At 44.4% G+C, this 26605-nt stretch overlaps 1 protein-coding gene across 1 annotated transcript; it reads left to right on the top strand.

Annotated features, from left to right (window-relative positions):
* Positions 1–374: 374 nt before the first annotated feature.
* Positions 375–21531, top strand: znf598 (zinc finger protein 598). The gene is made up of 12 exons (XM_079520107.1): positions 375–822; positions 2366–2478; positions 5587–5716; positions 7923–8134; positions 8478–8701; positions 9144–9240; positions 10228–10469; positions 11352–11991; positions 12705–13570; positions 14722–14887; positions 17519–17663; positions 19539–21531. Exons 1-12 carry the CDS (start codon positions 649–651, stop codon positions 19917–19919), a joined length of 3390 nt encoding a protein of 1129 aa, XP_079376233.1. The 5' UTR covers positions 375–648; the 3' UTR covers positions 19920–21531.
* The last annotated feature ends 5074 nt before the right edge of the window (positions 21532–26605 follow it).

The raw sequence follows: 26605 nt of genomic DNA, 5'->3' as shown, positions 1-26605 counted from the left end.
GAGTTGCAGTCTGCATGAAATTAATTTAGCACAAGCACATAGTTCATAGTTATCCATAATCCAACTGTCTACTTGTCTAGTGTCCCAGGGCTGCCAGTGGACTGCCCAGCTGCATGCCTCAAAGTGCACACATTTAAATTAATTAAAACATTGTTTGCCATTATTTATAATTTATCTTATTATCACACTACTGCAATTTATATGGATGAAGTGTGCTGCACAAGTGAAATACAGCCACCAGTACTAGTAACCCCTTGACTATTAAGTTGACTTGTATGAGTCAGTATGAGGAGACACACTGGACTGGTGACTGACTAACCTCGCCTCACCAGGCTGACTGACAGCTCATTGAGGCAAGGCAAAAACAGGCACGTGGAGCAGAGGACGCCTGCGCAAAACGGCCCCCTGAAGTGCTGAGCACAAGCAGGTCTGTGGCTGCAGTTACAATACTGGGGAGAGGCCCACACGTGCTATACAGATCTGCGCTTCCAACGCTGACGGCCCGTGCGTGGCGTTCTTTCGCACCCGACTTTCATATTACGTAAGCACTTCAGCCAGCGTCTCTGACTGAGTGAGAGAGAGATAGCCCAATCTGAGACCCAATTAACTAAAGGAATTTGTGCCTTTCTTTTTTTAAAATTAAACGCCATGGATTCATCATATGCCAAGGACACCGAGAGGAATTGCGTCCTGTGCTGTATGGAACTGGACATATACGCCCTGGGGAAGTGTGACCACCCGGTGTGCTACCGCTGCTCCACCAAGATGAGGGTGCTGTGCGAGCAGAACTACTGCGCCGTGTGCCGCGAGGAGCTGGACAAGGTGCGGCCTCTCCCTGTAACTCTAGTCCGGGGCTGGTGGGGGAACTAGGCCGCATACCATACCGGACTGGCCGCGTTTTTAAAAAAAACATCCCCCCCATCTGTGAAGTAAAGTAATATGAATCAACTTGCACCCAAGATAGGTGTGAAACATCCATAGCAACACCGTGGCTGCTGGGGTTTGGAATTGCGTACTTGTTGGTTTAGGGGATAACCTTAGCAACAACAAAAAAAATCACCAACATTACATTAGCCACTAGCAGCCAGAGCCGGTGTTAGCGCAGGGTAGATAACCAGAGCCACGCTAGCAGTTGTCAGTTTGATTCACTAGTAACTACCATTGTCAGCATTCAGTGACCAGGCATAGATTTGGTCGAAATGTTAAGGTTTATTCCTTAAGGGACTTGGGCATGCTAAAGTAGCCAGCTATAAACGTTATCAGTTGTTTACTATAGGGTTATGTAACATGTAATAAGGCTGTATATTAGCAGCATGTTCCATCTCTACAGTGTGTGAACTAGCTTGTTCCATAGAGCGGAACCACCCTATAAATGAGTCAAATGACCGTGCTGTCAAGTGGCCTGGCCACACTGGGTCATTCAAGGAACTGGCTGGATTGTCTGTCATATTAGATTAAGCTTGATTGAGAATTTGTAAGGTATCATTCGATTTAATACTTAACTGTATACTAAAATATCCATAACCATGTGATATTTGACTGAAGATTACTGTCATGGTTCTGTATATATATTATTTATTAACCACAACAGCATTCATAACATCCACAAGATCACCACACTTAAAGTGTCTAAACGATCCCTTACCCATGGATTCAGTCTGAGTTGTGTAAATAGGATGTGTGAAGCAGTTATGTACAGTACTGTACAGTGTTGAGTCTGTTGACAGAGAGAAATAAGCCAACTCACCTCCAAAAACAAGCCAAAATCTTGATGGAAATAAGCCAAATCACACCCGTGTGAAGTGAGGGGCGCTAATATCTTAAAGTCTAACTCATGTTGATTAGGTGATGTGATCTGATGTAAAACAAACGATGCAAACACAAACATTAACCGCCATTAACAATAAAGAGACAATGTGACGTAAATGACACATTATGATGTAAATATTCCCTTCGTTGTCAATGCGTTTACAAAACAAACATTGAAACTAAAGACAAACAAACATTAAACCTGTAAATCACGTCCAAATATGGCTTTATAATAATCCTAATAAAAAATAATTGATGGATAAATACTATGTATCTATAATATTTTATGTTTTGGTCATTTGTTATACTATCACACACATACTTGAGCCAGCACTTAATAAGTAGAGACACCAGACCGATTCTGTCACTCGGTGTGATTCACACTCCCCCTGGTCTCCAAACCTATGGGGAATTATAGTATATATGAAATGTTGGCTTGTTAGATTTTCAAAACGAGTAAAAAAAACCCGTTAAAAAAACCCCAAGCCCAAATATGGCTTTATAATCCTACAGTTGCAACCCTGCCCTGGTACTGATTTCTTGCTGTTGTTTACAGGTGGTGTTTGTGAATCAACTGAATGCCTTCTCTTCGCTGCCTTACCAGCAGTTCCAGTGTGAGAAGAAACATGACATCTACTTTGGTGATGCCAAAATCTATGCCCACTTCAGGTAATGCTTGAAATTAAACTGGCTGAGAACCTCTGCTAGAGCCGTACAGATCTTCCCATATGGGGGTCCCTGGCATGTCTTTTCAAATGGGGGTCCATTTCAGGGCATTCCACATTTTCAAACGGTTGGCTAAAATGTAGCATACAGCAATGCTGGTGGGGAAATTTACACTAGTCACTTGGCCTTTGCTGATAGGCTATCGGCTGAGGTTGATATGATTGTCTACTATGTTTGAATCAATCATGATTCGGAAGTTCTATTCTAGTATAGAAGATATGAGTGTAATCAATGCGCAAAAAATATATACCGGGTTGTGTAACATTGACTCAAATGTTGACTTACGGTTATTTCATACGTGATCACACAATATAGTGGTTCATTAAACTGTGAAAATGTGTTAATTCTGATGAGCAACATCGTTGCATAAACTACTAGGCTTTTAGTCACTGTCTTCACTCTACTGTTTTCCTTGAGAGTTCCTTCTTACATGCAGGCCTGTTCACTGCTTCTGCATCAATTGCATTATGCATTGTAACAGGGATTGGGCCAGAGACATTAAACTGCAATGCTCTCAATTCCCACAGTCTATGGTTTCTCTCTTTATTTTTCTCTGTCCATTTCTTTCTTTCTGTCTTCTCTCTCTTTTTTTGATTGATTATTAGTCGGAAATGTAAACAGCACAAGGTACAGTCGGACATTAAAATATTGAAAGTGAAAAAAAAGTGAAGGCTAAAAGGATAACCTGGGGATTTGTTTTCATTGTGGTTCTCTGTGTATTCAATTAATAAACGGCATAAAAAGGAGAAAAAGGTAAAAACGGACGCAGTGACCTCCTTTCTATGGCCTGGGAATATGCATTTACCTCCCCTTGTGGTCTCCTGATGTTTTTTTTTTCTCCAGTCCAATTTGGAAAGAAACCAGTGATTTACATATTTTAATGGATGGTGTCAACTGTCAGGGCATTCCACATTTTGGTGGCAGGGTAGTAGAATGATAATCTTCCCGTGTTTGTGCTGAAATTGGGTAGTAGTACCACCAGATCGTGGTCACTCCCTCTAGTGTTGTGGATGTGGTTGTCGCCCACTTTGGAGAAGAAGTTAGTCAGGTATGAGGGGTATTGAACGTCGCAGTCCCGCCTCCTACCCTGGACCAGGAAATGAAACCCAATGCATTTTCCTATGTATTTATTTAAAGACTGTTACGCCGCGGACAAAGCCAACTCGAGTCGTGACAACCCATGACAACACAAACAATATTTTGGACCAAACAAATAATTAGAAAGAAGAAAAAAACGGCAGGTTACAACACTTTTTGTTGTTTTTCTTCTTTGTAATTATTTGTTTGGTCCAAAATATTGTTTGTGTTGTCATGAGTTGTCACGACTCGAGTTGGCTTTGTCCGCGGCGTAACCGTCTTTAAATAAATACTTTAAGAAATGTCTATGGGAAAAATGCATTGGGTTTCATTTCCTGGTCCAGGGTAGGAGGCGGGACTGCGACGCTCTATTGAGCTTGTCCCTTTGCCTTCAGGACTGGACGGGAACCCCCTTTGGTGTTTTAAGCATTATGTTATACTTTGGCTATTGAAAAATTGAAAACAGAGCTTGTAGATCTGCTATTTTTTTTAAATTGTGAACATGTGGCGCAAATCTTTGAATATATATTCTTTCAGAGCGAACGTTTTTAACTCAAATCTTTGCTTCTGGGGGGGTCCCTGGAAAAACATATTTTCAGATGGGGGTCCGCGGCCAAATACAGATAATTCTGGTGGTCCGTGATATGAAAAAGGTTGAGAACCACTGACTGGGGTTCTCAGAAAACTGTTAAATGAATCTTGAATACCAATCTAATTTGTATTTGCTTAGTTTTTAGTGACATTGATATGTTGGAGAACCAAGATGTGCAAGCATAATGAGGGCTCCAGCTGGAGTATTGAAAGCACTTTTGTTGACACAAAAAGTACTGCCCAATAATCTTGTTCTTTGATTTTCATCTATCAGTTTGTTGTCAAGAATACAGCCCTAACCTCTTCTTTGCTTGAGATTACTATATCAACTCTGTCTCTTCTCTTTCTTTCTGTTTCTATTTCTCTGATTCTTTATTGTCTTCATTCTCTTGGTGGTTTTTTATTTATGTATTTGGTTTACTGATTATTTTAGTTGATTTCTCTTTTGTTTTTTGTTGTGTTTTTATTCACTAGTTTCTGTTTCTCTCAACGGGCTTTTGTCAATGGCTGTCTCAGGGCCTCTCAGTATGCTATGGTCTTGTGATGACTTAATTTTGGTAGAGAATACACACACACACACACACACACACACACACACACACACACACAGAAAAGTCTAAACGTATCCAGCTAAAATAGAATCCTCCCCACTGCTTTCTTCTTGGAATAAAAGTGTTGACTGTTCTGTGTGTGTTACTGTGTTTACGTTTGCACGTGCACAATACATTTGCATACACAAGATATTAACGAAAATGGCACTACATGGGAGGATATCCTTATTGCTTCCACAATTTACTTGTGCAATATGTGTGTGCAGATGTCAGATAAGTGTCTCCCCCATCTTTCCTGTATCTCTCTACTGTGCTATTTAGAAACACAGAGATGCCACATCTCGTATGCATGGTTTCCAACAGTGCTTTATAACAAGGACAGCCTTGGCTGAGAATTGCATGTAAAATGTCTTATATTCCTGAATTCAATTTGGACCTGTCGCCTGAGTTTCAAATTTGTAGCAGCCAAAAGATAATCTCTAGAGAAATAGAGGGCTGCAGTAATAAGAAACATTATACAGAAATAATTATAAAGAAAAAGCCGGGTCTTATTAGGAGTATGTGGACATTTAACCCATTTTGGGCGGGAACCCCTTTTGGTGTTAGCATTATGTTATGCTTTAGCTATTGAAAAATAGCAGATCTACAAGCTCATAGCGCGCCACCGAGTGGCGCGCTACGAGCTTGTAGGTCTGCTATTTTTGAAAAATCGAAGAACGACTGACATAGAAACATAGCTTTTTCAGAAAACTGTCATTTTCAAACAGACATTTTTAGAATCTGATCTCAGGTCAAAATGTGAAGTTGTTCTCGTCTGTGCCTACGTCTGCAGGAGGCTGCTGTTGCCAGAGTGCCCCTACTGTCCAGAGCCCAAGGTGTTCTCCAATATTGAGGAGCTTGAACAGCACATGAGGAAGCAGCATGAACTCTTCTGCTGCAAGCTCTGCACCAAACACCTCAAGGTAAACTCTGCACCAAACACCTCAAGGTAAAGCCACTCTGCACCAAACACCTCAAGGTAAAGCCACTCGGCACCAAACACCTCAAGGTAAAGCCACTCTGCACCAAACACCTCAAGGTAAAGCCACTCTGCACCAAACACCTCAAGGTAAAGCCACTCGGCACCAAACACCTCAAGGTAAAGCCATTCGGCACCTGGCAGAGTCCACTCGGTGTACTGCAGTGTTGTTTACGTCGACTAAAACTATGACGAAAATGTTTGTTGACTAGCTTTTTTTTCACTGACTAAAACTAACTAAATAACTAAGCCATGATGACTAAGACGAAATATACTGTCGATTTTGTCAACAAATGAAAACTAGACTAAAATGTTAGGAGGGGACCAGTGGACAAGAGATCCAGTATAAGTCATTTTACACTTTTATTTGCATGCTGAAAATAGCCGATCTACAAGCTCAGCTCGGAGGTTGTAGATCGGCTATTTTTAGCAAGTGTAAAAACAGTCATCATGACGGCATCAATGCCCGCCAAAACACATTTTAGTCGACTAAATCACCTGTAGATTTAGTCGACTAAAATCATTTAGTAAACATTCCGGGTGACTAAAATGTGACTAAACTAAATGAAAGCCATTCAAGAGACTATGACTAAAACTAAAATAGAAATTTGCTGCCAAAAACAACACTGGTGTACTGCATGCATCAACAGCCAGATACGTTATTTTGCAAAAAATAATTGTCAGTCTTGGGATTTGTTTTTGTTGCTTTAAGCCCTGAGAACCATAGGCGAGCGAGACTTGCAACACTGTCCTACAACAGTGAGTATTAATTCATTAGTTGCAATGATAAAAGGGAACCAGACGGTCAACACGGGCAAAGCTGTGTGCATTATTTGTGTCAAAGTCAAACCATTCACAAATGAAAGTGTTTCACCCGTTAGCAGCTAATGATAGACTGCTGCAAAAGTGAAACCATCATCATGCAAGTTGCTAACGTAAATACAATGACATACCTTCAGTGTCTTTGTTTGAGGTACCTTCTAGAACAGTGAGATGTTTTTACGCCTGCCTCCAGGCGTCGTAAATTATCTAATTCATCAGGCTTGGCCCACTGTATGCTCACTGACACTAATTTCAAAAGACTTCCTGGAAGAATGGTCTGAGGATGCAATTGTGTTGGTTTTCACCCACTCATTTCTATGATGGAGGAGGTAAGGATGTTGACCAATCAATTGTGTTGGTTTTCACCCACTCATTTCTATGATGGAGGGGGTAAGGATGTTGACCAATCAATTGTGTTGGTTATCACCCACTCATTTCTATGATGGAGGGGGTAAGGATGTTGACCAATCAATTGTGTTGGTTATCACCCACTCATTTCTATGATGGAGGAGGTAAGGATGTTGACCAATCAATTGTGTTGGTTATCACCCACTCATTTCTATGATGGAGGGGGTAAGGATGTTGACCAATCAATTGTGTTGGTTATCACCCACTCATTTCTATGATGGAGGGGGTAAGGATGTTGACCAATCAATTGTGTTGGTTATCACCCACTCATTTCTATGATGGAGGAGGTATGGATGTTGACCAATCAATTGTGTTGGTTATCACCCACTCATTTATATGATGGAGGGGGTAAGGATGTTGACCAATCAATTGTGTTGGTTATCACCCACTCATTTCTATGATGGAGGAGGTAAGGATGTTGACCAATCAAGGCATCCCATCACGGCATATGTTGGTCAGATGGATGCCAATAGGATGAGTGCCCATTGTGGTCAACGCAGACCTTCGTAGCAAACAACAAATGGCAGACATTTCTTCAAAACACACTTATCGCTAGAGGTTGATAGGAATGGCAGTGGATGAGGTGTATAATGCCCTTCAATGGTGAGTTAAGTGTAGCAAACCTTATTTACTTCCAAACACACAGGTTTACGTGTCGGTCACACTGAAGGCCATGAACCCTAGGAGTGCTACTGCACTCCAGGCTCACATAAAAGCTGCTCCCACCCTCGCCACTTTTAAAACCACACTCAAAACCCACCTTTTCAGACTCTCATTCCCTACCTAATCCATATCCCCCTTTTCTACCCTGTATTTTTTTTAACTTTTTTTGTTTTCATAGTTTTTAACCTTGTTAACTATAACTAGTTCATGCAAATCTAAAATAGCCTAGTCTAAACATGGCCCCTTCCTCCTCCCAGATCTTCTGTCACGAACGCAAGTGGTACAACCGGAAGGACCTGGCGCGCCACCGCACACATGGCGACCCGGACGACACCAGTCACCGCGGACACCCGCTCTGCAAGTTCTGCGACGACCGCTACCTTGACAACGACGAGCTGCTGAAGCACCTGCGCAGGGACCACTACTTCTGTCACTTCTGTGATGCTGACGGCGCGCAGGAATACTACTGGTTTGTATGCTGCTGTCTCTCACAAACCACACAAACTGACTCTACAGATGACAGAGTTGGACGATGGCGACAACTATTTGAACACATCACTCTTTGTCTACAAACTCTTCATGATTACTTTAATTAATTGGCTTTAGCTCAGTTTTTCCTTCTCTTATTCGATCAGTCAGTGAGTTGCACTCAATGCCTCCCACTGTCCATTCGCACAGTAGCTTCAACACTCACGCACAAATACCCATCGAGTTCCTGTGCCCCTGCTTCACATGCGCAGGCTCACTTCAACACCCTACACTGGCACTCGATATTAATCAGTTGTATGTGTTTTTGTGTGTGATTTTAATAGTGACTACCAGTACCTGAGTGAGCATTTCCGAGAGAGACACTACCTATGTGAGGAGGGCCGCTGTGCCACGGAACAGTTCACGCACGCCTTCCGCACGGAGATAGACTACAAGGCCCATAAGGCTCAAGTGCACAGCAAGAACCGGGCCGAGGCCAGACAGAACCGACACATTGACCTGCAGTTCACCTACACTCCCAGGCAGCAGCAGCAGAGGAGGAACGAAGGTGTGTGCAACGATGCACGTGCAATTACATTTGGGTAACCTCAAAGAGCCCAACAGATGAAGATGATACAACTACTGACTGCATGGATTAAAGTTCTCAGTCGCCACAACTGATTTCAGTCATTTGGATTCCATAGAAACCAGCGTGTCTTCTGTGACACCGAAAATAGCAGATCTACAAGCTCACAACACGTTGCAGTGCGACATGTTGTGAGCTTGTAGATTGGCTATTTTCGGTCATTAGTCATTTACTCATTTTATATGAAGTATTTGAAGTGATCAAACTAGCAATAGAATACAAGTTTAGAAGCATCATCCAGAAACATGAATGGTCTCGGAAATGTCATGATTTCTTCAGCTGGCCGGCCTAAAACATCATTACATTTTCACTCTTGAGATTTTATTTTGCTTTATTCCATGTGCGTGTATCTGTGTGTCCTCAGCTATTGTGACGGGTGGGGACTATGAGGAAATGCGCCAGGATCGAGGAGGAAGAGCCCGGGCTCAGGGTGGACAGCAGAAGAGCTGGAGGTACACCAGGTGAGTCTGACTTTAATGTGCAGGGACTAGTGTTGTAGTACTCGAGTCTGGTCTCGGTCTCGAGTCCACATTTTCATTTACTCTCTCATCTCGGTCTCGCACATAATTTGACTCGGTCTTGACTCGGATCAAGGGACAGAGACCACTCGAGTCACGAGTCACTACAGTGCAATGAAATAAATGTATTGTACCCATATTATGAGGAGCCCATTCATATTAACATTAAAAGAGAGCTGCCTGGTGCTTCTAGAACTTCTACAACACTAGTAGGGACCACAATTGGCCATAATCAGACTGCAGCCATCTTGCCAGCAAGGTGATACCTAGGTGATACTTCCCTTAGACAGCCCATTCATCCAAACAGAAAAGTCCTATCTAATTATATTAAACCACGTCAAAATCACCAATATTGCAGCTGTAGGGAAAGCTTGAATTATCCTCGTTCAATCTGTAAAGTGTTTGTTTAATAAAAATCCACCGTAGACATTTTACGAGCTACTTCCTGTCATGAAATTCCTTGCATGTGATTTTTTTTCCAAGTGTTGGAGTTTGGAAGCGCTCGTTGAATATCACTCAACGGCCCATGTGTACCACCTGTCTTGAATGTGCACATAGTGCAGCAGGCAGCAGGAGGTTGTTTTACTGATAACAAGCACTTCCATACGCAGATGAAAATAATCATCTGCAAGGAATTTCTTGACAGGAAGTAGCTCATAACATGTCTACGGTGGATTTTTATTAAACAAAAACTTTACAGATTGAAAGAGGATAATTCAAGCTTTCCCTACAGCTGCAATGTTGGTGATTTTGACGTTGTTTAATATAATTAGATAGGACTTTTCTGTTTGGATGAATGGGCTGTCTATGGGAAGTATCACCTAGGTATCACCTTGCTGGCAAGATGGCTGCGGTCTGAATATGGCCAAAAGGATTGTTCACTTTAGTCTATTTTCCGGCTGTGTCTTACTACTTTGTGTGTGTGTGCAGGGAGGAGGAGGACAGGGACGTAGCGGCAGCCATGAGGGCCTCCATGGCAGTGCGCAGGATGGAGGAGCGAGGCTCCATGCAGGACAGGGGCGCAGCCAAACACCGCAAAGAGGAACGCCACGAGAGGCTGGAGAGGCCCGACAGGACGGAGAGACACGAGAGGCTGGAGAGGCCCGACAGGACAGAGTCGGAGGAGTCCAGACACAGAACAGGACTTATAAAACCAATGCCAGAACCTCCAGGTAAACCCTAGACACAGAACAGGACTTATCAAAACAATGCCAGAACCTCCAGGTAAACCCTAGACACAGAACAGGACTTATCAAACCAATGCCAGAACCTCCAGGTAAACCCTAGACACAGAACAGGACTTATCAAACCAATGCCAGAACCTCCAGATAAACCCTAGACACAGAACAGGACTTATCAAACCAATGCCAGAACCTCCAGATAAACCCTAGACACAGAACAGGACTTATCAAACCAATGCCAGAACCTCCAGATAAACCCTAGACACAGAACAGGACTTATCAAACCAATGCCAGAACCTCCAGGTAAACCCTAACCCATTTTGACCTGAGATCAGATTCTAAAAATGTCTTCTACATCCTTACAGTTTTCTGAAAAAGCGATGTTTCTATGTCAGTCGTTTCAATAGCTAAAGCATAACATAATGCTAACACCAAAAGGGGTTCCCACCCAAAATGGGCTAAACAAAGGACCGTTCTTAGCTTATGTCTGGCGCTTCAACCTTTTAAACGTGCCGACCATTTAATCAGAATCCGCTTTATTACTGTCGCATCACAGTTTTACGTGGGTGAAATTCGTTTTTTTTGTGCATGGTTCCCATCGTGGCATTTTTTACCATTTAAAAACAAGAAAAGGGAGGGGGGGTGGGGGCTGGGTAAAGAGCACAAGGCAGGACAGCAGAAAGTTTGAGCGCTTTTACCACAAACGGAACAAGTAAAGGGTTCCAGATCATTTAGAAGCTCGTTTCACAAACGGCAGAGCCGTAGCGTCTCTCTTAGCTTATTTAACATACAAGTAAGGCGTTTCATTCAGATATTTACAAGCTTGATTTTGCATGGTACGTGTGTGTGTGTGTGTGTGTCTCATTTTGACAGTGAGGACGATGAGATGTAACAATCCAATGGACGATGATCGTGACTTCCCTGCATTGGGAGGGAAAGCGGCCCAGCCCACGCCTAGGACTGTGAGGACCATGAAGGATAGCGATCCACGAGACGAAGAAGACGACTTTCCAGCCCTGGGAGGAAGAAAAGCTGCCCAGCCCATTCCCAGGACGATGAAGACTATGATGGATAGCAATCCACGGGACGAGGAAGATGATTTTCCAGCTTTAGGAGGAAGAAAAGCGGTCCAGCCCATGCCCAGGGCGGTGAGGACCATGAAGGATAGCAATCCAATAGACAAGGAAGATGACTTTCCAGCTTTAGGAGGAAGAAAAGCGGTCCAGCCCACGCCCAGGGCGGTGAGGACCATGAAGGATAGCAATCCAATGGACGAGGAAGATGACTTTCCAGCTTTAGGAGGAAGAAAAGCGGTCCAGCCCATGCCCAGGGCGGTGAGGACCATGAAGGATAGCAATCCAATAGACAAGGAAGATGACTTTCCAGCTTTAGGAGGAAGAAAAGCGGTCCAGCCCATGCCCAGGGCAGTGAGGACCATGAAGGATAGCAATCCAATGGACGAGGAAGATGACTTCCCAGCTTTGGGAGGAAAATCCGCCCCACCCATGCTTAGGTACAGCTTAGCATGCAGTCGCATACACACACAAACATCTATGCCTATTAGGCATGTAACGATTCACTCAACTCACGATACGATTCGTATCACGATATGAGGTTCACGATACGATTTTTCACGATATTAAAAAAAATATATATTTTAATGAGAAATTACCGTTTTAATTTTATATAATTTATCTTCCCCCCTGAGATTTTTTATTTAACTACATTGCAAAAGAAGTAGCATTACTTTTGACAGTGCAGAAACATAATTGCCTTCCTTGATGAGCATCAACGACCATCATCACACACTAGCCCCCTAAACCCCCGATATATATCGATATACGATATATCGTTACATGCCTAATGCCTATGTAAAGACAGAGGTGTACTGTATTCAAGCAAGACGGGGTCTAATAACATGGCTTCTCTGCACAATGTGTAGCTATGGGTTGCAAGTTACTGGTTATGCAGTTTGTAAACTAAGTAAAGATGTGCTAAAGTGAGCTTAGAAACAAGGGTCTACTTCTGTAGAGACACTCATACATAATGTACAGATCTACCCTGTTCTAGATCAGTGGGCCCTTTCGGTGCCACTCCGTAAAAATATATTTTTCCAAAACAAAAAATGTATACAAAGTTTACCAAAATGTATCGAACGTAAGTGTTTTCGCTCTGTAAGACAGTGTGCGTACATTGTTTGTGAATAATGTGTTTTGTCCCCTTCAGTCTGACAGCAGCCAAGGCCACCCAGGGAGCCCTGAAGGAGGACGACTTCCCCAGTCTGTCAGCCTCCAAAGTGTCCAGCCCCATGACCCCGGCGTACACCGCCCAGCCCCGGAACGCCTCGTCCTTCCAGGAGGAGGACTTCCCCGCCCTCGTCACCAAGATCAGGACGCTCAAGCCCTCGGTGAGCAACCGATCGGCCTGGTCCGCTCACGCCGCCGCCTCGTCCAAGCCCACTCCCCCTCCCTCCGGCCGTAACGATCAAGTGCCCCCTTCTTCTGCCCCCTCGGCGCCTGCGCTGTCCTCTGTACCCCAGCCGCTCTCCTCTGCCACGTCCTCCATGCCGTCACGGAGGAAAAAGAAAGGGGTGGAGAACGCCAAGCCCGCGTCCCCTCCGTCCTCGGACAACGAGCGCGGCGTGCTGACGCAGCAGGAGTTCCGGGCGGTGCCCACCATGTTGGACATCTCCTCGCTGCTCACCACTAAAGGAGGCGGTCAAGCCTCCTCGACTAAGACCTCTAACCCCTCCAGCCCGAACCCCGCAGCGGCCAAAGCCAGCAAGAAGAAAAGTCAACCGCAGCAGCAGCAGCAGAAGACGGCAGCGACCGCCGCCGCGCCGAGGGCGCAGAAGGAGAACGTTCCAGAAAAGGCCAGCAAAGCCCCCTCCTCCTCCTCCACCACTGCTGTCGCGGCGGCCTCGGCGGTGTCGGGAGGCGGCGTGAGTGAAATAACCAACGGCTTCTCAGAGAAACCATCTCCGCCGGCTACCAAGAAGGCCGCCAAGGTGCCAGCCCAGAGTCCCGATCCAAGCCCACCTCCAGAAGAGGAGGAGGACTTCCCTGCCCTCATTTCTAAAAAACCTCCACCAGGTACGAACACACGCAGGTGGAACAAAAAAAAGGTTAATTTTCAGATTAGATCACTACCTTTTCCCACCGTCACCGAGTCCTGATTTCAGTCATACCATTCAACGAATACATTTGAATCATTCACCATTTGTTTTTTTTAAATCATTCACCGGGAGAGCGTAATGTGTGCGGATAACGCATGCAGAGTCGTTAGTGCAGTGACTAAAAAGGTCACCCTGCCCAAAAGGCTTCCCATCCACAAACACCCAGCCAAGCCCAATGAACATTTACTCGTTTTGAATCGCGTTGCCTCGGTTCAATATTTAAGCCCTAGTTATTATAACGGTATTAGACATTTGTCAGCAACATTCTAAGGGTTGGGCTGCGGTGCGCAGGTTGTGCGTAAGCTCCACGTGTGACTCTATTTATCTCCGTGTCCGCCGAGTTACACAGCCCTTCGCCTCACCTTCAGAGGAAAAAACAGTAAATACCACTGTGTGAAAAGATTATGTGGCACTAGATTTGCCCGTAAACCTCAAGTTTAGCAGGCAAATACAGTAATATACGGTAATATACAGGTGTGATGGTACAATTCGGGAGTTTACCGGAGTTTGTTGGAAAGTTTAACGGGAGTTTCCTGTAATATACACATCCGTATTCCATACTTTTTTTGCGCAGTGTACGGATCTCCCCGCGGGACGGACAAATTGTCGGTGCAGCCACCTAGCTGGGTGCGGTTCGTTCCGTCCCCAGTGTAGCCCCCCACCCCACGTCCATCCCCAGTGTAGCCCTCCATCCCCAGTGTAGCCCCCCACCCCACCGTCCATCCCCAGTGTAGCCCCCCACCCCATGTCCATCCCCAGTGTAGCCCCCCACCCCCCCGTCCATCCCCAGTGTAATAGAAATATTCTGATAGTTACTGATAATCCAATAACATCAGACTTGTTGTGCATACACATTAACCTGACTCCGCCAGATGGGGCAGCAGAGAGTACACTGGGTTCCCCCCTCCTGCTCCCATCTGGGAACTCTCAGGCAGACTTGATGCTCCGGCCACAAAACGGCCTGGCCAATCGGCGGCAGCTAGAGGCGGAGTCAGGTTTCATACACATGTGAATGGTTGTAATAATGGTATATGTCTGCGTGCCGTGTGTGCCTCTGTGTCCCTCCAGGCTTAGGCTTCAAGAGCTCTTTTCCTCTAAAGGCCTCGTCTCCTGCCGTGTGCGCCACCATGCCCCCCCCGCCGCCCGGCCTGGGGAGCGCGCCCAGTAATAAGCCCCCTCCCGGCTTCACCGGCATCCCCCTCAACAGCAACGTGATTGAGCCTGTGTTGAACAGGTGAGCACTGAGCAGCCCCTTGAATGGGTTCTGTGCGCACACACACTACATTTTGGAAAGAACTTGGGTACCTTCCCTATACTTCCTTCTTCAGGTGTTACCGAGGATACTAATGAAGGCTCTGTTCCATTCTGGTCAAACGGAGTCAGGCTGCTGCTATTGTGCATATTGTTGGCTCACAGGAAACACTCTGCTACACTTAGTGGGTCTCAAAGTGTCCTTGAGTGGGTTCCAAAAACTCTGAGAGTGTACAAATGTAACCAACTAGAATTTCGCCGCCCTTCGGGCGGCTCATCCTAGTTCCGTTGCAGCGCAATGGGAAGAAGGAAATTGCGAGATTTGACAGACTCCACTTCATGTTTCAGCTGTGTTTTTAAACCCAGTATTGTGCCCTTCACATGTAGTAACGGATGGGTATTATTATTATTTGTTGTATTTTATTTTCACATCAAAGCAAATTAAATTAAATTAAAATAAGCACACATGAAACTGCTTTTTACTGTTTTTGTTTACTTACAATAAGTTACTGTTTTTGGAAACCAAAAGATGTTGAGAATGGAGCAGAACATACTGTAGTATATTTTTGTGGGGACCTTGACTGCATTATAGTAGGCCTACAATCTTTTGGATTGCAGTGACCCCACATTGTTTCTTCGGGAACAATATTTGTAGTTACAATGAGGGCTACATGAGCCGAAGGGAGAGAAACACGTCGCCTCTCTCCAGTCCGTGCGTATGGTGCTGCTGGTGGCTGAATAACAACGGATCGCATCGGTGACTGACATAAACGCACAGTTACAAATCAGAGGCACTTCAATAAGAAAACTCAACTAATAACGCTTGTGTGTGTTAATCTGCCCGATGCTGACGTTAGTATATAATGTTTAGATTGTTTTCCTCTTGTACATGCGTTTGTGGGCACAGTGGCAGGGGGTGAAAAGCCGATTTGTCCCATGGTGTGCACTGCGCAACTGTGCAGTGTAAAACATGCTGAAATCAAACGACACACACACACACACACACACACAGTCACTCAGTCACAAATCCTCCACAGTGTGATTACGTGTCTGCAGTGACACTGATGCGAGGTTACAATGAGTCCGTGGTGTGGTGAGACTGGGAAAGGAATAATGCGCGGAAGAGCTTGGCATCCGACTGCGCGCGTTGTGGCGATGAGATGGGCGCGTTCGGAAATACCGCACCGAAGCACACTCGCCTATTAGTTTGCATTGCATTTGCACAGTGCGCTCAGTGCGATATTTCCGAACGTGGCCGTTGTGTGTGTGTGGGTGTGTGTGTGTGGCTGGCTGGCCTGTGTTTTGCTGCGTGGGGATCGCCATGTGAGGGGGCTAGCCAATAAGGGCCCTGTGTTGCATATGGAGAATTGTGTAGGTTAGTGTGTGTGGTGTAGCCGAACGGGGTGGTGAGAACATGAGGGGGATGTAGCACAGCAATCGGTGACCCCTACATTAAGCTGTGTTGCTCCCAACATGCAGTGCAAATGCGTGTTGTAGCAACCGTAGCCAATGGGAAAACAGGATGCAGTGTTGCCAGGTCCGCGAATTGTAAGCGAGTTGTAAGTAGCGTGTTGAATGGCATTTTTTCTGGGCTTGTTTTCATAGACCTGGCAACAAATTAGGCGGGGGTGTCGGTGCTTGTGGCATGTTTGTGTTTGTGTTTATTTACTCATTGTTTGTGAGTCTGGACGGGAGGCGGCTTTAGTGGCAGTGCAATGACAATTTTTACGCGGGTGGTGTTGAGTGTGGGCGTGCTGCGCGACATGAGGAGATAGCCGTGGATCGACGCGGAGGCTAAGTCTGTGACGTGTTAGTGTGTTTAGTGGGTTGTTGCAGTGTGTGTTGCAGTGTGTCAGTGACGTAGTAGCTGGTGCCTTTTGTTCCTGGGTTGCGCACAGCTTTTTGGGCACACCTTTTCAATTGTATAATAGATGGAACAAATCTGGTTCTACTATAGTTTGTTGATTACTTTTTATGTAGTATTGATCTTATTCGTTTCTTTTCTTTTTCCTTTTTTTGAGGTATCAAAAAATGTCTCAGTGTCATCAGGTTAAGAAACACTGCTCTAGCACCGCCCTTTGGCAGGTATATCCAGTTGGATAATAGTGACGGCTAGAAAGAAGGAACGCGATTCTAATCGTTGTTTCTCATTTTGACCACAGATTGTATTACTTTAATTGTATGTCCTATTCCCTCCCACACTGCCTGTGTGTCCATGTAACATGTGTGCGTGTTTCCCCAGTACCCCCCAGGTGGTTCATGTGTACCTGTGTGTCCATGTAACATGTGTGCGTGTTTCCCCAGTACCCCCCAGGTGGTTCATGTGTACCTGTGTATCCATGTAACATGTGTGTGTGTTTCCCCAGTACCCCCCAGGTGGTTCATGTGTACCTGTGTATCCATGTAACATGTGTGTGTGTTTCCCCAGTACCCCCCAGGTGGTTCATGTGTACCTGTGTGTCCATGTAACATGTGTGTGTGTTTCCCCAGTACCCCCCAGGTGTTTCATGTGTACCTGTGTGTCCATGTAACGTGTGTGTGTGTTTCCCCAGTACCCCCCAGGTGGTTCATGTGTACCTGTGTGCCCATGTAACATGTGTGTGTGTTTCCCCAGTACCCCCCAGGTGGTTCATGTGTACCTGGTGCCAGAGAACTTCCAGCAGAGGAACATGGAGCTGATCCAGTCCATCAAAGACTACCTCCAAAACGACGAGTCCCAGTTCAACCAGTTCAAAAACTTCTCTGGACAATTCAGACAGGTAGGGCTTCCTGGAGTCACCGCTTACACATATTTACAGGGACGTGAATGTTAACTTGTGTTCCACTTTACGACAGTACTCCTTTACGGTAATGTACCTTCTGAGGGTGATACGCATGCGCAGTAGCGCAGGTAATCAGATGTGAATTGTGGAGGGAACAGCGTTTACATGTCGAGTCAGTGAACGGTGAATAAAGTGATCTACAACTGAATAAACGTCGTGTTTATTAAGACCTAGTCAACAGTGAACACATAGACATCAAAGGGGGATTCTGCCCCTGCCCTTTTACCCGTCTGTAAAACAACTGCCCTCTCCAGACCACAATGCAGCATTTACTATGGTGAAAGAAATGCAAATGCCACTCCTTTCCATGTCATTCTGGAAGGCAGCATTCAGGAGAATTGCTTTTTTTCCCGAAGTCTCCCGTACTTGAACACAGTATTTTGCATTGAACAAATTTGTTTAGAAATCCATGTCGTGATGCCGCATCTCTATAGCCAAAGAGTGCTGGGTTGCGCCCCGAAAATAGCTGATCTACAAGCTCTCAACGCGTCGCAGCTCGGCGTGTTGTGAGCTTGTAGATCTACGATTTTCACTAGTTTTGTCAAAAAGTGCCCTCTTACAGGGTTTTCGCCCCTGCCCGTCTAACACTCTGTATGTCCCTGCATATTTAGGCACATGGCCTCATGGAAAGTTGGCTTTTATCTTTTTAACATGCATATTAACAATCTATTTTAAATGCATTCCCTGTTTTGTTTTTTCCCCTTGAAAGAAAATTGTACAGTGTAGTGGACAGACCTTATATCCACTATAAAGCTTAGCTTATTGTCACCAGTTCTGCCGGTTGAATTAAGGAACCAATCAACAATATAGCTGCAAGCAGCGATAAGGCGGGACCAAGCAAGAAGGCAATAAGAACAATATGCACAATAAGATTGAACTTGAGAAAAGGAAGACTGTAATTGTGACAGGGTCAGTTTAAATTGTGGGAGGGCAGGGTTCTTGAAGACTCGTATGCAGAGTTGGCAGTGCCCAGATTTGAACCCATGACTTTGTGTTCCAAAGGCGAGAGCTCTACATACTGAGCTATCCAGACACAATCAGTTGTCTTATTGTTAACAGTAAAATCATTCAGTGTTTTTGATGACAATTATGTGTCTCCTGGTTTTGGGGACTACTACAGTGTGTCCGCTGTTCATGTTTTCACGTACAAACTTCTCTTCAACTGGGATTTCAGACAATGGTCCATAGATTGTGTGTAGAACGTTTCACGCAAATTGCTCAAAAATCCAGGCAGAAAATTGGTATAAGCGTTTTTCAAACTGCTCAAAATGGTGGAAAATATGAGGGCAGAGCTTACTGGTCAAAGTGACAGATGTGTTCCCCATGAGTCAAGGAACATGTGGAAATGAGTGCCATGATTTTTGTCCAAACGAGGCATGAGTTATGCCTGTTCAAAGGTTTCATTTTCAAAAAATTGATATAGTGCCCCCCTTTGGCCAATTGGAGTAAGACTGGTTTCAGGTCAAAAGTAAGAGCACGAAAGTTGTTCGGCATGAGGAGATGCATATGTGTATCGAAGTTTCATTACCGAAGGTCAATCAATTTAGTGCTATAGCTCCACCCTTTGGCCAATGGTCAAGGGCTTTGCATCCTCACCGTTTGGTATGGCCCTCTACCATATTCCAGAGTTTTGCGAAAACCGACTGCACGGTTCAGCCATAACTGATATTTTTGGCGGAAGGAGGAGAAGAAAAAACAGACAAAAACAATAAGGGACCTTCGGGACTGCTTGGTCCCTTAAAAATCTGCCTCAGTCCATTTGAACTTGAACCTCTAAACGCTTCCTTCCTTCCTTCCTTCCTTCCTTCTCAGGGTCTGATTTCGGCAGCCCAGTACCATCGTAGCTGTAAGGATCTGCTGGGGGACAACTTCTACCGTATCTTCAATGAGCTGCTCGTACTCCTACCAGACACCAACAAACAGCAGGAACTTTTAACGGCCCACGTTGACTCTAAGGCTCTGGAGAAACAGTCAGGAGGAGGCGGCGGCGGGGGAAAGAAAAATAAGAACAAGAAGAGCGCCTGGCAGACGGCCACACCTGTGGCCAACGCGGCTGCCGAGCTGGACTGCCAGGTGTGCCCCACCTGCAGACAGGTGCTGTCCCTAAAAGACTTCAACTCCCATAAGACCTTGCACATGGGGCAGAACGAGGAGTTCCCTTCCCTGCAGTCCATCAGTCGCATCATCAGCTAGCCCTGCCTGCTTCCGCCCTCTCGTCACTCAACATTGGCTCTCGCAGGCAAACCCAGAGGTACCCCCCTATTACCGCCCGAACAAAGCCCGGCACCGGCCAGTGCGACGAGAAGGAGCCTGTTTCCGAGGTGACCGCGCCAGAGAAGATTTGGGGGGCCTGTAGTTCACTAAGAAGGCGACTAAAAGGATGAGCTGCGTTTTTACATTACATTCTGTAGGTTCTGGTGAGGATAGGATTGATCTGCTAAGTGTGAAAGGTTTTACCCTTTTTGGCTACTACAGTTGGAATGGAGTACGGGTTGCCACATATCTTATTTTAGCTCAGAATCAATGTGGACCTTGCCCGGCTGGCAACCCCAATCAAAAACTGGTGAATTGTTGTTTAAAAAGAGAGAGGGAAAAGAAAGACTAATGCTTTACTTGAAGAGTACAACACGATGGTGCTCCTTAATGCAAGAATAATTGTGTATAATTAATTATTGATTTATATTTTTTTGTTTTTCTCGTTCCTTTTGTGCTTGCACATTTCCACAATTTTTATTTAACAAAACAAAATTGATGACAAAAAGAGAACTCCTGGTGGTTTTAGTAGCATTTTTACATACTGTTTGCTGGCAGAGGTACATAAAGTAAGAGTGTGTTTGGACTGTGGACTGACGTTGGGGCTGCTCATGATAGTGTTCATGATCATGAAATTTAGCCTGGTTTTCTGATTCGCTGCGTTCCATGAATCTGTCTTGTCACTTCGACACAACAGATTGACGGAACGCAGCGAATCGGGGCTCAAAACCAGGCTACATGAAAATTGGGGAAGAGTTCTCAATGGGTTCTCTCTCCAGATTTCCAATGTTTTATTCCCATAGGGTTTTTTGATTTATGCATAACATAAATGTCATGTGAAGGTATGTCATTAACACAAGCCTAATAGGCAACAATGTCTTATGCACAGCTGTTAGGCTGAGAGGCGGGTGCGTACTGCGCAAGGCAGTGCTCAAAGTATTCAAAGAAATGCACATAAACTAAAGTGCACAAAGACCCCGCACACCGTCTGCACTCTGGCAATATGAACACTTTTATTAGGCATTTGGGCTTTTATTCAGACATGGAGATGCCTGAAGAAGGTCTTTGACCGAAACGCTGATTTGACACAAGCCTAAAAGATTTTCCACATTTTTGTTCTACAAATTATTGTTACGCTTGTTATGTGCATCTTTTATTTTAATTATTATAAATTGGATCTGTGGTTTAAAAAAAAAAAAAAGTGATTTGTGATATTGATACATATTATTCAACAAGATACTAAGCCTTAGTTTACTATATCCAAAACCCATTGCAAAAAGTACATTGGAATCTGGAATAGCTTACTAAAATAATTAATCACTTGAACACTTGTCTTTGCCCATCTATCCTCAGCATCTGCCTCCTAATGAATTAGATTCAGATTATTGGCTGATCAATGAAAATATTTAAATGGCTAATGTTTATTATTATAAACCCATGGTTGATTATGTTGCCCAGGTTGTCATTCAAATATTTTTTTGTGGTTCTTTCAAAAATTGGGAAACGTTTATTTTTGACCTAAAGCAATTAAACGGTTTTCTTGCCTGCTTTCCATACTGTACGTTTCATTATGTCCATAATGTACGTTTCATTATGTCCTGTCTACGACGCTGTCGGGAAGGAACCTCCTAACTCCATTTACTGTACGTTTCATTATGTCCCGTCTACGACGCTGTCGGGAAGGAACCTCCTAACTCCATTTACTGTACGTTTCATTATGTCCCGTCTACGACGCTGTCGGGAAGGAACCTCCTAACTCCATTTACTGTACGTTTCATTATGTCCTGTCTACGACGCTGTCGGGAGGGAACCTCCTAACTCCATTTACTGTACGTTTCATTATGTCCTGTCTACGACGCTGTCGGGAGGGAACCTCCTAACTCCATACTGTACGTTTCATTATGTCCCGTCTACGACGCTGTCGGGAGGGAACCTCATAACTCCATTCTGTACGTTTCATTATGTCCTGTCTACGACGCTGTCGGAAGGGAACCTCCTAACTCCATACTGTACGTTTCATTATGTCCTACGACGCTGTCGGGATGGAACCTCATAACTCCATTCTGTACGTTTCATTATGTCCTGTCTACGACGCTGTCGGGATGGAACCTCCTAACTCCATACTGTACGTTTCATTATGTCCTACGACGCTGTCGGGATGGAACCTCATAACTCCATTCTGTACGTTTCATTATGTCCTGTCTACGACGCTGTCGGGAGGGAACCTCCTAACTCCATACTGTACATTTCATTATGTCCTGTCTACGACGCTGTCGGGAGGGAACCTCCTAACTCCATACTGTACGTTTCATTATGTCCTGTCTACGACGCTGTCGGGAGGGAACCTCCTAACTCCATACTGTACATTTCATTATGTCCTGTCTACGACGCTGTCGGGAGGGAACCTCCTAACTCCATACTGTACGTTTCATTATGTCCCGTCTACGACGCTGTCGGGAGGGAACCTCCTAACTCCATACTGTACGTTTCATTATGTCCTGTCTACGACGCTGTCGGGAGGGAACCTCCTAACTCCATACTGTACGTTTCATTATGTCCTGTCTACGACGCTGTCGGGAGGGAACCTCCTAACTCCATACTGTACGTTTCATTATGTCCTGTCTACGACGCTGTCGGGAGGGAACCTAACTCCATACTGTACGTTTCATTATGTCCTGTCTACGACGCTGTCGGGAGGGAACCTCATAACTCCATTTTGAGGTTTTTGCATAAATCAGTGCTATTGAACACCCGTTATGTCGAGTGTCGTGTTGTTTCGAAAATATTGAACCAATGGAAAGTAGTAAAACGTTTTGGACAAAACCTCTTAACTCCGTTGGGCCCTCAAACTCCACCACCTCTCCCACTCTCATGCAAGTAATTGACATATTATATATGATATATAAAGTCACAACACTAACTTTGATGAGGCGGTATTGCTTTGTTTTCGAAATATAAGGTTTTCTTAATTTCCTATATTTTTCATAATTAGACTGAAGGGAAAGTTCAGTTTATATTCAGTTCAGTTCATTTAGCACTAACTATAAAGACAGTTTAAAAAAAACGTTCTAACACTAGTTACTATTAAATAAAAATCACACCTGTGTGAACTGAGTGGTGCAAGGTCTTATATAGCCTGATCAACTGGTCTGACGTCACATACTAACCATAGCAACCATGCTCGTTTTTTTGGTACGAACAAACACGGGTACAAAGCCAGTTGTTGGAGTGGTTTGCACCACTCAAAAAACAAACGATAGTGAACGATTATGTTATAGTTATCTAGTGCTCGGTGTGAAAGGCCCTTTTTCCTGGGGCATCTTTTGCTTAAAAAGCTATAACTAGATCTGTGACATTGCTGCAGTGCTGACTGACCATTACATTACTTTATTAATGAACAATGCATAAAACAAAACTGCACACCACAGTGCGGTTAAAAAGCAATAAATGATTAATCATGCATTAAAATTAATGCTCGATCAAATGTTGATGATTGACTGACAACACCTGGAAAGCAGGGGGCCATTCTTTCTTATTTTAACACAGACGCTGTTGTCCTCTACAACAATATGTTACACAGATATATCATTTCGTTTCAGTGTGCGTGTGCCAAACTGCACAACCTTGTTGGAATGAATGGGTGACAATTGTGGATACTTTTTGGGTCGGATGAAAAGGTTGAAAATATTTAAAATAAATACTAAGGGTGCGTTCGGAAATTAGGACTGAGCGCACTGGTGTTCACCTCTTGTCGTTCGACAAATCTAGTGTGCTGTGCCTCAGGTGTGCTGCTGAGTGCCCGAACTGACCAACCCTACTCAGACGTTTGGGTTGTTCAATGTGAGTGCGTCACTGCGGTGTCTAGAGTGCTCCCCGGGGGGGGAAACTAAGCTAGCTAAGTCAAGCATTTAGTACATCACCATACAAGTGTTCGTCATTTACCTTGGCCTCAGGGGTAGAGTGGCTGGATGGTTAACCGCAAGTTTGCCAGTTGAAGTGTCCTTGAGCAAGATACTGAACCCCTAATTGCTCCTGATGTGCTGGTTGGTGCCTTGCATGGTTTCCACCACCATCGGTGTATGAATGTGCGTGTGAATGGGTAAAGGTGCTATATAAATGCACCATTTACCATTTATTGAAGAAAAGAATATTTATAAAAGGCAAGCGAGTAGAATCACAATACTGAAACTGATTTGACAGCGGCATGACAATGGCATTATGGGACTCATTCCAGTTAGGCATTCCAGTTTTATTTTGATAGTTAACAGTGAGAGGGGAATAACGTAAGGTGCTTTGGGTGGTATTATCAAACCAGGGAGAAACGTGCAAGCGTTTTTGTGTTCATGCACGTGTTGGGGGTGGAGGTGGGGGGGGGGGTGCTCAGCTTTGGGTGTTGCGCAAAGTACCAAAACGATATGATCGCATTCAAAATGTGTGCAAAATGCACTACAAATGTGTATGATTTGAACGTACAGCTTTCAGATAAAAATAAATGATCACATAGTGTCAGGTGAAAGAAGCGCTGTCTCCGTTGTGTTCTTGTCTCCGTTGTGTTCTCCCCCCCATATTAGTATCATTATTTTAGTAACGTGTTTGTGTCACAACCTCGCGCCTCACGGCCGTTGTTTGCGTTCGTTTTCCGACGTTCTGTGCGTGGTTCAATGACTGTGTTTTGTTGTGGCTTTCCTGCTGTCCAGCTCATAACATTAGCACCTTTGCCTCGAGGCTGCAGTGGTAAAGCTTGCTCGCTGTGGTGCGGAAATCAGCCCTTTCGCGGTGCGTGTGGCATAGCTTAGGTAGGAGGCAGGCAATCATACTACACTCCCATTGGCTTAGGCAGCGTGTGTGGCAGCCAATCAGGACTAGGCATTCAGTATGACTAGGTGGTGACTAGGTCGTCTACATTTCATGAGCTTTCATAAAACCCTGAAAAACATGCCAGGATACAATAATCATACCGATCTGTGTATGCCATAGTAACCATAAGGCTCACCCCAAAACACACTCCACCACTCGCCCCCATTTTTTTCCGCCGACCGCATGATGGGTCGGTTCTTGTATTTTTGTATTTGTTTGACTGAGGATAAGATTAGAAATTAGTTTAGGGTTGTTCATAGGCACAGTTTTACTAAGATTTTTTATTTTATTTTATGTGGCTTTCGCCTTTATTTTATATTTTTTATGGAGGGACAGACAGTAGGCTGACAGGAAATGGGGAGAGAGATGGGGGGGGGTGACATGCAGTAAAGGCCGTCGGGATTGGGAGTCGAACCCGCGGCACACTGCCAGACTGGATTACCAGCCAAGGTGCCTGGACCGCTGAGCCACGGCCCAGGCCAGTTTTACTAAGATTAAGGTTAGGAAATAAGGTTAGGTTTAGGCATAGTTTACTGAGGTTACGTTTAGGAATACCAGGTAGAGGCCATACCGAGGTCGTCAGATTTGCACTCGGGTGACTTGTGTTTTGGTGGCGAGGGTTTTGGGATTATGTATCAATGCCTTGAAAGATCAGCTGTATATTGTATACAAATTCTGTTTTAATTGACTTTATTGATGACCGACCGGGGCAACTGGGGCAATATTGGGGGGATACTTTCACCAGCCCTCTTTAACGTGTACAATACATGAATGATTTATCTGCCCAACTAAGGATGCAAAATTATTTGTAGTATTGATAACTCCCTAATTAACCAACTATATGTATAAATCAGGGGTGGGCAACTGGCGGCCCGGGGGCCACATGCGGCCCCCACCTTCACTTAATGCGGCCCGCAGGTTAATATCAGAATACTGATATAGTATTGATTTCAGCTGTTACAGTTCCAAACATGCAAACACGACCCGATTTGATTATACTTAATGACTAGTATTAAAATATTGTATTTTTGTGTCCTTTGTATTTAGTTCATAAAGTTATCATAACTAAAACTAAATGCATTTGAAAATCAATAAAAAGGTTACTTTTCGGGATTCTAAAAAATCAATATATTTCAATTCAAATTTAGCAAAAATAGCTGATCTACACGCTCAAAACACGTCACGCTGCGACGCATTTTGAGCTTGTAGATCGGCTATTTTTGCTAAGACAGTAATATGCACTGTGGCCCTCTGGAGTGAATGTGGAAATATAGTGGCCATCGTCAAAGTTGCCCACCCTTGGTATAAATTATGACCTGGCAAAAATACTGTGGCACTTCATTACAGATCAAAATGGCAAAAATACTGTGGCACTTCATTACAGATCAAAATGTCTGATGACAAAGACATGTTGTATATTATACAACGGCTAACAAGACAATTCGACATGTGTTCAGACCATGTGAACTCTTTTCTCAAGGTGAATTTGGGACTTGACGTTAATAACATGGCGTGGTGGAGACCAGTGGTCCAAAACATGTCTGCTTTATTTATTTATTTATTCAAGTGACAGTCAGACTGCAGTCCAGAGACATTCATAATAATAGACAGTGACATACATCTCTGTACACAACTTTTATACACAGAGGAGGTCAAACACCACCAGAACAGGAAGAAACTACTCAGGAAGAAAAAAAAACAGAAGAAAGAAAACTACAACCTTAAAGGGGCCGCACGCTACAAAACCAATGTTTCCCGCTTTATGTATT

This window comes from Electrona antarctica (assembly GCF_951216825.1).
Source record: "Electrona antarctica genome assembly, chromosome: 14".
Taxonomy (NCBI): Eukaryota; Metazoa; Chordata; class Actinopteri; order Myctophiformes; family Myctophidae; genus Electrona; species Electrona antarctica.
This window is presented reverse-complemented; position numbering and strand designations above follow the sequence as displayed.